The sequence below is a fragment of the Anopheles gambiae genome, chromosome X (genome assembly GCF_943734735.2).
Source record: "Anopheles gambiae chromosome X, idAnoGambNW_F1_1, whole genome shotgun sequence".
Taxonomy (NCBI): domain Eukaryota; kingdom Metazoa; phylum Arthropoda; class Insecta; order Diptera; family Culicidae; genus Anopheles; species Anopheles gambiae.
In genome coordinates, this window is record NC_064600.1 from 23,431,897 (window position 1) to 23,444,797 (window position 12,901).

Genomic DNA, 12,901 nt, shown 5'->3' on the forward strand with positions numbered 1-12,901 from the left:
TACTTTGTACGGGGTAAGGTGTCTGTCATTATGTGCCTATGCTGCGCTTTTAGTGTTTTTACAAAGGTTCTGGAAAATATAAACTGTTCTAGTCAAAGAACGAGTGCGTTCGTCCATCATTGCCTACACTGCGCTTTTAGCAATAAGTTGCTATGCGTTCTCTGTTTATCCACTTTGCTGTAGTAACGCTTGAATTGCTTATGTTGCGCATTTTGGTTGTTTTCGATAAATGTGTCTCGATTATTTTTTCTATGGACGGTATGGTCTGGGAATGTTGCTATGGTATGGATTGATTTGCTGATGTAATATAATGAATGTGTTGCAATAGTGTGATTTGGCTTTCCGAAGTGTGTTACAATGTGTCTATAGCTGATTGTGTGTATTATAATAAGTTCTGTATAGCAGATATGCTACACACGTGTATTTCGACCGATCTCTCTATATCGTATTTCGGACAGCGCCTGACATCCCAAGAGACAACTGTTCGACATGTTTAGCTGAAACGCCTCGTGAACAGCTCAATTTAACACCATTGCCTCATATAAACGCTTGAAAACATGGGTGTTTGAGTGAACAACGATGTGTTGTAGCGTTGAAGTTTATGCCAGCATTTCGGTAGAACAAGAAGCTTGCAGTTTTATCTTCGGTGTACAACAACCAAAACACTGAGTAAGAAGAAATAAACGATCTATCCAGGGGTATCAGAATAGCGGGAAAACGCATGGACCAACAAAACAACGTGAAAAGTGCTTTATAATACAGGGTTTTCCAATTGAGTTTAGACTAGCCGCATACTTTTTTTGAATAGTCGCATTAGATTCTTGACTAGCATCCTCTATTTTTGATTACGAGCAATGGATTATTGACTAGGAGCAATTGATTTCAACAGACCGGTTGCTGGCGCGGAGTGACCAGATTGTTTTTAGAGGTTATCGGTAGGAAATCTAAATCAAATTCGGTAATTTTCAGTTTAAACAACTTTATATTAACTCATAAATTTTATTAAATTCCAATTTCATGGTTGAACGGTCAATACTTAGAAAAATATTTGATTTTTGGTTAGAAAAACTGAGTTTTAGTGTGCTCAATTGTAAACCGATATTCGATCGAAAATCGATAGAACTACATATGGTCACTCTGAAAAACTTGCTTAATCTAGCTTTTGGTTAGGTTATGCCTGTGGGTTCACTACTGAATATTTCAATTCAGCCGTTAAGTGCTTTTGTGTTGTATTGTGCGTTAATAAAATCAAAACAATAGCACCAAAAGCCTATCAGATAAAATATATCTTATTTTGTGGACGATATATAGTAGTAAAACAAAAACGTTAAACTAATAAGCGGATGAAATTAAATAATATCCACAGATTATTATTCAAGTCGATCTGTCACACCGGGTGTTATAAACGCGACGCTCTTAGGCTGTCATGCAAGGACCTGCTGAAATCAATTGCTCCTAGTCAATAATCCATTGCTCGTAATCAAAAATAGAGGATGCTAGTCAAGAATCTAATGCGACTATTCAAAAAAAGTATGCGGCTAGTCTAAACTCAATTGGAAACCCCTGTAAACTTTTTGTTTGCTACGGATTGAAGAGTACGAATGTTTTGTTTTGGGTCGGTGGCTTGTGCACAACGTGATGACAATTCTTAAAATGGCACCAGAAAAAACGCTTCATACTGACGTTTCAACTGTTATCATAAGCTTAATGTCGATGATTTCGCCAGCTCTTTAAGCTAACTTTAAGCCTTTAAGCTTCTAGCAGCTCTAAAAACGAAAAAATTCACTCGAAAATGTCACTTGGGTTGGGATGGCAAACGTCACAAGGTTGGCATAAGGTTACGCATGCAAAGGTTTCACTAACCAAGGTACAGTATCGGACATTAAGATAGGACCCTTTTTTTTTCAATGCACCGTGCACTTGTTTTGCCACGTTACTCGTGTTTGTGTGTGTGTATGTGTGTATGTGTGTGTGTGAGTGTGTGTGTATGTGTGCGTGTGTGAGTGTGTGTGTGTATGTGTGTGTGTGTGTGTGTAGTAGTAGTAGAAAGTGAGTGTGCTTTTTAATGTGTATTTGCAAGTGCGCGGGTTTGTGTCTGAAAAACATAGCTTGCCATGATGTCATATTGCGTTGAAATTATTCTTATTATGTGTGTTATCATGTGAAACATTGTGCGTTTACACTTGGATAAAAACTAAAGTTTGCATCGACAGCAGCGCTTGTTCCTCGGACGAAAACGCAGGTGTGCTGTTTCATGAATGTGAATGCGACACCGGTGCGAAATGGACACACGCACAATAGCAATGAACTCGGCATTCTCTCACAGGTGTTTCTCCAGTGCACGCCATTGAAAGGCCTTCGTGCATATCTGCGTTGCACGTTGTGTGCGAATGGTAAACTTTGTGCGTGCATTGAGCTGGCGCGCAGATATGCTTTTCAATGGGCGTTTTGTTTCATGAGCGCGGCAGTATTCTGTTCTCGATTTTGAAGGGAAGACGCTTACTCGCGTACTCGTTGATAGTTTTTATCCATGCGATGTTTTCGCTGCTCGACAACGATGTAATTCATCGCGTATAGAAGTAGAACGCAGGCAGAGCACGGGATCAGCCGTGTCCAAGTTTTTAACCAGCGCGTTCTTGACGGTCCAAGCAAGCAATGTTAGTAACAATGGGTCGAGGTAAACGTTGTACCGATCATCAGCGCCATATGTAAAAGCGAATGGCTGCTGCTGGCATTAAGCGCAAAAGGATCGAGTTCGTAATGGAACGATCGCGCACTTTTGTGGCAAACGCGCTTCGGACAACCGAAACGTGCTTAGACAACTGAAACGCGCTTGGACAACCGAAACGCGCAAGTCAACCGGACGTCCTCAGAAGACCACGGCGAAAGAAGACCGTAACATTGTTAATATATCGAAAACACACTGATCGCGAGGGCGGTGGTCCTGCTTATCACACCAAAAACCTAATCCAAAACACAAAAAAGCTACTTACAAATCTATCCGAAACGACCTACTTGTGAAACAAACACACACATCAATACACATTCAAACATACATCCACACACACACACACACATGCACACACACATGTTCACACACATACACACACATACACACACACACACACACACACAAACACAAACACATACAAACCACACATAAACTTGGCCCAACGGGTGCACGGTGCGTTAAAAACCCAATGCCCTATCTTTCTGTCCGATACTGTACTAAGATATGAAAGTTAATTTGTAAATGTTTACATCACAAAGTATTTTTTTATTATTTTAAATATTGTGGTTGAGATCTTTCTGATTCAAATTGATTGATTTTCCTTTTTTCAGTTTGTATTCAAAAGTGTGTGTTGTTCATTCTCTAAGTACAAGCGAACTTTGGTTTGGTGGATTTTTGTTTGTTTGTTTGTAGTTTTTGTATGTGTTTTGTATTTTTTTTTATTTCTTGTGAGAGGATGAGGTTTTTTTTTGTTTATTCAGGTTCTTGTTCTTGTATGGAGTGTTTTTTATGGTGGCTTGATTTGATTTTTTATATAGGTAATGTCAAAACGAGGGCCGGTCTGATGGTACAGTCGTCAATTCGAACAACATAACAACATGCCCATCATGGGTTCAAGCCCGAGTAGGTTCAGTTCCGAGTAGACCGTGCCTCCATACGTATGGCTGACTATACTGCTTACTTACTTACTTATCCGGCGCTACAACCGCTTTGCGGTCTTGGCCTGCCTCAGGAGTGTCCGAAACCGCTCACAGTCTTGCGCCTTCGTCTGCCAGTCCGTTATCCGTTATCCTTAATGGCGGACGCCTCCACGCCATCTTGCCACCTCAATTTGGGCCTACCACGCCTCCTCTGTCCTTGTGGACGGCCTAAAAAGACTTCACGGGCTGGGTCGTCCGTTTCCATGCGTACAACATGGCCAGCCCACCGGAGCCTGGCAAGCTTGATACGCTATATAGCTCGTCATTATAGCGGTTCTTCCATTGTCCTTCCGCACATACCCCTCCTCTCGAACGCGTCTAAGAGGGTTTCGTCAGATTTGGACAGTGTCCTTGTCTCAGAGGCGTATGTGAGTACCGGTACTATATAGGTACTATTATAGTCCCAGCTTCGTCCGTCGTGACAGGTTCTTTGAGGTGAACTGATTTTTCAGGCTGTAGAATGACCGGTTGGCAGCCAGCATCCTTACGCGTAACTTAGCTTCCATGCTATTGTCGCTGCTGACCTTAGACCCCAGATAGGTGAATTATGGGACGACTTCAAAAGTGCGTTCACCTATCTGTACATCACGCGTGCGTAGCTTCTGATTATTTATTGCTAGGCCCGCAGATGTTGTCACCATCAGTTTGGTCTTTGCCTCGTTTATCTGCAGAGCCTCTCTGCCGCCTGCTCGATCCCTTGGTAGGCTTCTGCTACATAGGAGAGCCGCAGACCAATGATGTCTATATCATCAGCGTACGCCAGGATCTGGATTCACTTATAGAAGATGGTTCCCGTAATCTCCACTGATATGTCCGAACTACTCGGACTATTGCACACAGGTTCTAGTTAAAGTTTTGTATTTGAAAGTCAACTTAAGAGTAAATCGGTGATGAGCTATCGGCTCCTTTTATACCGCATGGTTGCTATGCTTTCTATATGTTGCTATGTGTTCCATTATCCCTGTGGTAACTGGGATCCAACATTTCCCCTCTTAAGGTTTGAACATCCAATAGGGCTTGAAGCGAGCAGGAAGTTGGATTGTTCGTCGCGGTCTGTCCATTGTGGATATTGCCTGTTCGCTTAGTTCTACTGGTACAGGAGTTTGTTCGTCGTCTACTGGTTCGACCATTGAACCGTCGCTGTTTTCGTGTTCATCTTCTGAAATATCTTCTGTTAAGAAGGAGTTGCTCTGGCTGACGGCTACTGCTTCTTCATCCTGTGAATAAACATCTGCATAAATTTCGGTAGATGGTACTTCAACAGGAAATTGTAGGCCGAAATTGTCGATAAAGATAGATAGTGGAGTAGACTGATCTGTATGTTGGCTGGTTACGGTGAAGCGCGACTTGAGCTGGTTGGCATGCGATCTTATCAGTCGTTGTTGATCCTCAAGAAAAATGTTGAAGTTAACAGAACCTATCTTTTCAATTATGGTGCCAGGTTTCCATTGCCAAGAATTTGCTTGATGAACCTTTACGTAAACCGATTCTCCGTGCTGAAAACTTCTCTTGACAGCCCCGTGCTTGCGGTTGAACGCATCGTTCTGCAATGTTCTATCTCTTCGCACTGTGTGACCATCTTCACTTGTGGTTGGCCGTAGCAATGCGGAAACAGTACGAAGAGGTCTGTTGAACAGCAATTCAGCCGGGGATTTTCCACCCAGATCACTGGAAGGAGTGGAGCGGTACACTTGTAAGAAAGTGACTAGAGCTTCTTCGAGCGTCTCTCCCCCCGAATGAATTTTTCGAAGGCTTCTTTTCAACGTGTCCACAAATCTTTCAGCAAGACCGTTAGATTGTGGATGGTATGGAGCAATTTGAATATGTCGAATACCTTCACTAGTGCAGAACGTCAGGAATTCGTGGCTTGAAAACTGGGTGCCGTTGTCCGAAACGATTACTTCCGGAACTCCGAATGTTGCGAATTATTGCTTCAACATTTTGATCGTGGCTTTCGCTGTTGTTGTTTTGGTCATGTATACCTCAGGCCACTTGGAGTAGGGATCCGCTATGATCAGGAAGTAAAATCCATTTACCGGACTTGCGTAGTCGATATGGATCCTCGACCATGGTTTGGTAGGTACTGGCCAAGATTCCAACGTGGTCTTGGTGGGAGTCTTGCCAGCAGTCGAACACGGATTGCAGCGTTTTACGAAGTCCTCAATTTCGTTATCGATGCCAGGCCAGTACACAAAGCTTCGTGCAATTGCCTTCATCCGAACAATTCCCGGATGGCCTCGATGAAACTGTTGCAGGATCCTTCGTCGAAACTGGGCCGGAACGATGACTCTGTTGCCGAACATGACACATCTGTCAATCATGCTGAGCGATTCCCGTCGTAGAAAATACAGTTGAACTGCAGCGGAAAGGTTCTTGGAGCAGCTGGGCCATCCGTTGCGTATGTGTTGAGCAATAGATTGGAGTGTGGCGTCGGTTGTTGTAGCCTTTTGCAATGCTGCGAATGAAACAGGAACCTTTTCTGTTGTGTCAGCAAGAATGCTTACCAAATCTTCCTCAAGGCTCAGCGCAGCGATAACGTATTCTTCTTCGGGTTGGATGGTCTGGTCGATCAGTCGGGACAACAGATCTGCACATCCGAATTCGTTGGTGGATACATGCTGAATCTCGAAGTCGTAATTCAGCATCGTGAGAGCCCACCGTTGTAGTCGGTTCACAGTGTGTAGGGGAATCCCCTTCTTAGAACCGAAGATGGAAAGTAGTGGCTTGTGGTCAGTCAGCAGTGTGTCACTGCATAGACCAACGCAAGCGATTCCTTCTCTGGTTGTGTTGTACTGCCTTCATGCTGCCATCAGGGAACTGGTGAAAGATGACTGCCCCGATGCCTGTGCTTGATGCATCCGCAGCCACGATGATTTGAAGCTTAGGGTCGTAATGCATTAGCAGCAGGTTTGATTGAAGCGTCCTTTTGAACTGGTCGAAAGCCTGTTGGCATGCCGATGTCCACTGCCATTTCACGTCCTTTTTCAACAGCTGGTCCATTGGATGCCGCAATTCGTGAATGTTGCGCACGAACCTACCGTAGAAGTTGACCGCACCCAGGTACGATCGAAGCTCGGGAACGTTGGTTGGCGGTGGGAGTGCAGCGATAGCCTTCACTTTCTCGGGGTCTGGACGAATGCCTTGTTTGTCCACAATGTGCCCCAAATAGCCGAGTTGTGATTGAAAGAAATGACACTTCTCAGCCTTCACGTTGAAACCATACTCTTTGAGCCGCTGGAAGAGTAGGTTGAGTGACGTTGCGTGTGAGCTGATGTCCTTTCCAAACACGATGACATCATCGATGAAAGAGCGGACACCAGGTATATCTGCTATCATTCCATCCACCACACGTTGGAATACGCCCGGCGCAGATTTCACTCCGGGAGCCATGCGATTGAACCGGAACAAACCTCGATGCGTGTTGATTGTGAGCAGCTTCTTGGAGTCGTCATCCACCTCAAGCTGCAGATACGCATCGGAAAGATCGACGATGCTGAAGACGGTGCTGCCGTTGAGTTGGGCGAAAATTTCCTCCGGCGTCGGAAGCGGATAGTGATTTGGTTCCAACGCCTCGTTTAGCCCCGTCGAGTAGTCTGCACATATGCGCACTCGACCGTTAGGTTTGCGCACTGCCACGATGGGAGCAGCCCATTCGGAGAAATCGACAGGTTCGAGGATGCCCAATGATTGTAACCGTGTGAGTTCAGCATCGACCAATGGAATGGTATTGAAAGGAACTGGGCGCTTTGGACAGAAAATAGGTTAAGCATTTGGTTTGAGAAAAAGCTTTACCTTCAATTTCCTGCAGTGTCCCAGTGAATCATTGAAAACATTTGCATGCTTTGCTCGAAATTCACTAATCTGCTGATCGATCGACTTCGTCGTTACTTGATTGCAAACGGAGTCGAGAGGAACTGACCACAGCTTGAACAAGTCAATCCAGTCGATACCGAGAAGGTTGAGGTTGGCAGTCGTCGTGACGAAACATCTGCCTCGAGCAGTTTTTCCGTTGATGCTGACGTCGCACTGGAACTCACCCATCAGATGAAGTGGTTTGCCCGACGCGTTGATTGCTTGGATCGTCGGTTTGATGATTGAAGGGTTACCCAAGTTGTTCCAGGTTTGCTTTGATATCACCGTGATATCGCTTGCTGTGTCCAGTTGGAGTCTGGTAGCCACGCCGTTGATCAAAGTAGGCACGTACTTTCGGTTGCTGGAGCGGTTAGCGATGTGGTTCACGATGTGGTTCACGATGTATACTCCTCTAGCGTTGACTTTCCGAGGGTTGTTTTGTCTATTTGCTGGCTGATTCGTTTGCTGATTTGATGGCTGATTCGATGGTGACTGATTCGATTTTTTCTTTTCCCCTCCACCTGGAACTGTCTGCCGTTTGGAATAACAGCCGCAATAGCCTTCCTTGTGGCCAATTCGGTTGCACTGTTTGCACTGGTGCTCCGAAAATGGACAGTTCCGGACAAAATCCATTTGTCCGCATTGCCAACAAGGGGTGCGAGGCAGCTTACCTTCCGGTTTTGAAGTGTGTGGATGATGAAAACTTCCCTTCTCGTGGACAACGTGAACCGCTTGCTTCGAGCTTGACTGGCGCTCAATCATCGATGTGTCCTCCTTGAGATTAACGAGTCGTTGATATTCGTTAATCAAGTTCTGAAGATTCACGGGAGCTTCTGCTGTTTCACATTCAATCCGGCTGTGTGTATTGTTCGGCTGTGCCAGCTTCTGCAGGAGTTCCGTCATCAAAAGGATTGCTTGCTGTAGTTCTGCCATCGCTTTTTTCGATGTGCTTCAAAATTTCAAAATCCTCGTCGCCAAATTGATATGTCCGAACTACTCGGACTATTGCAAACAGGTTCTAGTTAAAGTTTTGTATTTGAAAGTCAACTTAAGAGTAAATCGGTGATGAGCTATCGGCTCCTTTTATACCGCATGGTTGCTATGCTTTCTATGTGTTGCTATGTGTTCCATTATCCCTGTGGTAACTGGGATCCAACATCCACCTTCGAGTCGCAAAACTTTTGTTGCACTATGCATGAGCTTCACTAGTTGTTCATCATTTTTCTGTTCTCTAGAAAAAATTTCGTAGCTATTTCTCGTGATTGCCTCTGTTTCCCCTATCCTTGAGAGTGCATCAGCTATCACAATGCTATCTCCCGTAATATAGCGTATATCAGAGGTATATTGGGAAATTAAATCTAGCTGGCGACTTTGTCGCGGTGATTTTTCCGATTTGGAAGTTAATGCTGAAATCAGCGGTTAATGATCGGTATATACCGCAAAAGATCTGCTTTCAAGAAAATGTCTGAAATGTTTAATAGCGAGAACTATCGCAAGTAATTCGCGATCGTAAGTCGAGTATCTTGTTTCCGTTGCCGATAAGATTTTTGAAAAGAACGCTAATGGTACTCGCTTGCCGTTTGTTGTCTTTTCGAGAACAGCGCCGACGGCGTAATTGGAGGCATCCGTTGAGACCGATAGTTTGGCATCACTGATGGGATGGGCCAGCAAGGTCGTTTTTTGAAGGTCGATTTTTATGGATTGCAATGCTTTCTCACATTCTTTCTCATGAGACCATTCAAAAATCTTTTTTTTTTTTTTTGTTGCTATACTCAGCTATTAGTTGGTGAATAGGACGCGGTTTTTCCGAAACATTTTTAATAAACCGGTGGTAATAGTTCTACATTCCAACTATGTGTTGGGCCTGTTTAACTGTAGTTGGGGTCGGAAAATCTCTGATAGCAATTATTTTGCTTGGGCAAGGAATTATGCCCTCGGCCGTTATGCGGTGGCTGAGAAATTCTATCTCGCTTACCCCGAAACGGCACTTCGACGATTTTATCCTTACGCCGTTCTCTGAGAGACGCTTCAACACTATTCGAAGGTATTCCACGTGTTTTTCCTTTGCTGGACTGGCAATAAGGATATCGTCTATATAAATGAAAACGAAATCTAAATCACTGAATATGGTGTTCATGAATCGCTGGAATGTCTGTCCAGCATTTCTAAGGCTTAACGGCATTCGAACAAATTCGAATAATCCGAACGGTGTGGTGATTGCAGTTTTGTGAATGTCCTCTTCTGCAACCGGAATCAGGTGGTAGGCTCTGATTATATCCAACTTTGAAAAAAATGTGCACCCGTTGAGGTTCATGGTGAAGTCCTGTACATGGGGAATTGGATATCGGTCTGGTGTGGTGATGGCATTGAGTCGCCGATAATCACCACACGGTCTCCAATCCTGATTCGATTTAGGCACCATATGTAGAGGTGACGAAACAGGTGATGATGACACACGGCAGATTCCTAGTTGCAACATCTGTTGAAACTCTGCCTGTGCAATCTTCTGTTTTGTGGGGTCCAGGCGCCGAGGCCTTGAGAAGGGAAGAGTCCCTTTGGTCTCGATGTGGTGTTGGACCGAATGACGCACTGGCTCATTGAAATTCGGAGGCTCCAGTAGATTTGGAAACTCTTCTAACACCTTCGTGAATGCGGAAGTTTCATGTGAAAAATGTTTAGGTGTAGGCGTGTCAACCTGAGCAATTCTCCCTTGAGCAGTAATGTGAGTAGACGAATCTACTAACTTGCGTCGCTTCAAGTCTACTGCGATATCATTACTAAAAAGAAAATCTGCTCCCAATATAGGTCGATTGACTGCAGCCACCATAAATATATGGCTAAAAACACGTCGTAATCCGAGGCTTACTCTTAGCAGCATCGTACCATACGTTGCAATGGCACTGCCGTTGGCTGCGGTGAGCATTGCCTCTGTTTTACGCGTTGCCTTTCCTATCATGGTGTGCGGAATTACAGACACATCAGCTCCTGTATCGACCAAAAATGTTAATTTGGACATTTCGTCCTCGATAAAAAGACGGGGCGAGAAGCTAATGTGAGCTCGCGGGACATCCGCTAGTTCACGCGAGTTCGTTAGTTTTTTTTTTGTTATTTTTGCTGAAGGTGCATGGTGCAACACATTTTTCGGCGTCTTTTTCAAACCGAAAATGGTACCAGCACATGCGCGACTGTGAGGTTGACCGAGCAGACTTGGAACGTTGCCTAGCACGACCACTTTGAGAGCGCGATGGGCTTCTTCCTCGCTCTTGAAAAGTCAATTTTTTAATTGCCTCGCGAAGCTCGCGGATTTCCGCCCTTAATTCAGTGGTGGTATTTTGTGTATCAAAATCAGATTCACTCTTATTCTTTACCTCTGCTACCATTCCCACTTGAGCGCACTCCCACAGTCTGTCTGCGATCCGCAGCTGTTCTTCTTGTTCCTTTGTGTCAACTGCTATTAGTGCAGTTTCTATTGCTTTGGGCAACCTCGATTTCCATAGTTTCTGAATGAGGGCCGAACCTACCATACTCGAATCTCCTGCTAACTGCACCATATGGCGGAACAAGTCCGAAGGGGTCCTGTCACCAATCTCCACGTGATAGAGCAATTTTGTTAATCTTGCCTCTTCACTTTGAGTAACTCTTTTCAAAATATGATGTTTGAGTGAGGTGTAAGGGTTGTCCACATCGGGTTTTTTCAACACGTCAATCACTTTTACCAGTATTTGTTTCGGTAAAGCGCCCAACCAGTACGAATATTTTGTTCTTTCGCGAATGATTTTTGAAATTTCAAATTCTACCTCAGCTTGGGCAAACCAAACGTCCGGTGCATCCTCCCAGAATTCAGGAAGCTTCATAGAAATTTTTCGATCTCTGGTTGAGGTTCGCTGCGTCACGACGAGCATGGTTGCGTTTTTGGCACTTTAGAAGGTTCCCCACTCACGGTAACCGAAACTTTACCACTCTGTTCATTCATAGTAAAAACTAAATCCTTTTCACGTGACTTTTAACAGAGTAATCGTGTTTAAATTTTTCTCTTTTGGAAAATATTAAATTGGTCGACAACCAAGAAATGTAAATTGAAAAAAAAACGCAATAATGATAAAATAAATGAATGAAAAAACCGTATTACCGCAATAATGGTAAAATAAATGAATGAATATTTAGAATAATACTAGTAATAATAATGATAGAGAAAAAAAAGACTATCCTAACTAAGACTTATCCTAACTATTATATCCTAAGATATAATATTTCCGGACACACGCAATCAACGATCATATAATAATAATTATAAATATATAAATATATATATATATATATATATATATATATATATATATATATATATATATATATATATATATATATATATATATATATATATATATATATATATATATATATATATATATATATATATATATATATATATATATATATATATATATATATATATATATATATATATATATATATATATATATATATTTCAAGAGCGAGGAAGAAGCCCATCGCGCTCTCAAAGTGGTCGTGCTAGGCAACGTTCCAATTCTGCTCGGTCAACCTCACAGTCGCGCATGTGCTGGTACCATTTTCGGTTTGGAAAAGACGCCGAAAAATGTGTTGCACCATGCACCTTCAGCAAAAATAACAAAAAAAAAACTAACGAACTCGCGTGAACTAGTGGTATCCCGCGAGCTCACATTAGCTTCTCGCCCCGCCTTTTTATCGAGGACGAAATGTCCAAATTAACATTTTTGGTCGATACAGGAGCTGATGTGTCTGTAATTCCGCACACCAAGATAGGAAAGGCAACGCGTAAAACAGAGGCAATGCTCACCGCAGCCAACGGCAGTGCCATTGCAACGTATGGTACGATGGCAATGCTCACCGCAGCCAACGGCAGTGCCATTGCAACGTATATATATATATATATATATATATATATATATATATATATATATATATATATATATATATATATATATATATATATATATATATATATATATATATATATATATATATATATATATATATATATATATATATATATATATATATATATATATATATATATATATATATATATATATACATATATATATATATATATATATATATATATATACATATATGAATGATAATAATGATTGAAAAGAATGATAATGATTAAAAAAATGAAAATGCTTAGCTATATTCGATCCGGAATACTCCTGCGTTGGCCATGTACGATGGATGTTCGCGATGGCCGCACCGTCTCGTCCGACGTGGAACCGCGATGGCCGAACCGCCGTGTTGCGTCTCGTCCGACGTTTAATCGCGATGGCCCCACCGC

General features: G+C 42.8%; 1 protein-coding gene across 1 annotated transcript; it reads right to left on the reverse strand.

Annotated features, from left to right (window-relative positions):
- Nucleotides 1-6,456: 6,456 nt before the first annotated feature.
- LOC133391332 (uncharacterized protein K02A2.6-like) lies at nucleotides 6,457-7,464 on the reverse strand (the record flags this gene model as incomplete). Its single annotated transcript, XM_061644886.1, has 1 exon — nucleotides 6,457-7,464. A coding segment is annotated over one exon (1,008 nt), but the record flags the coding sequence as incomplete, so codon positions are not given.
- Between the last annotated feature and the right edge of the window lie 5,437 nt (nucleotides 7,465-12,901).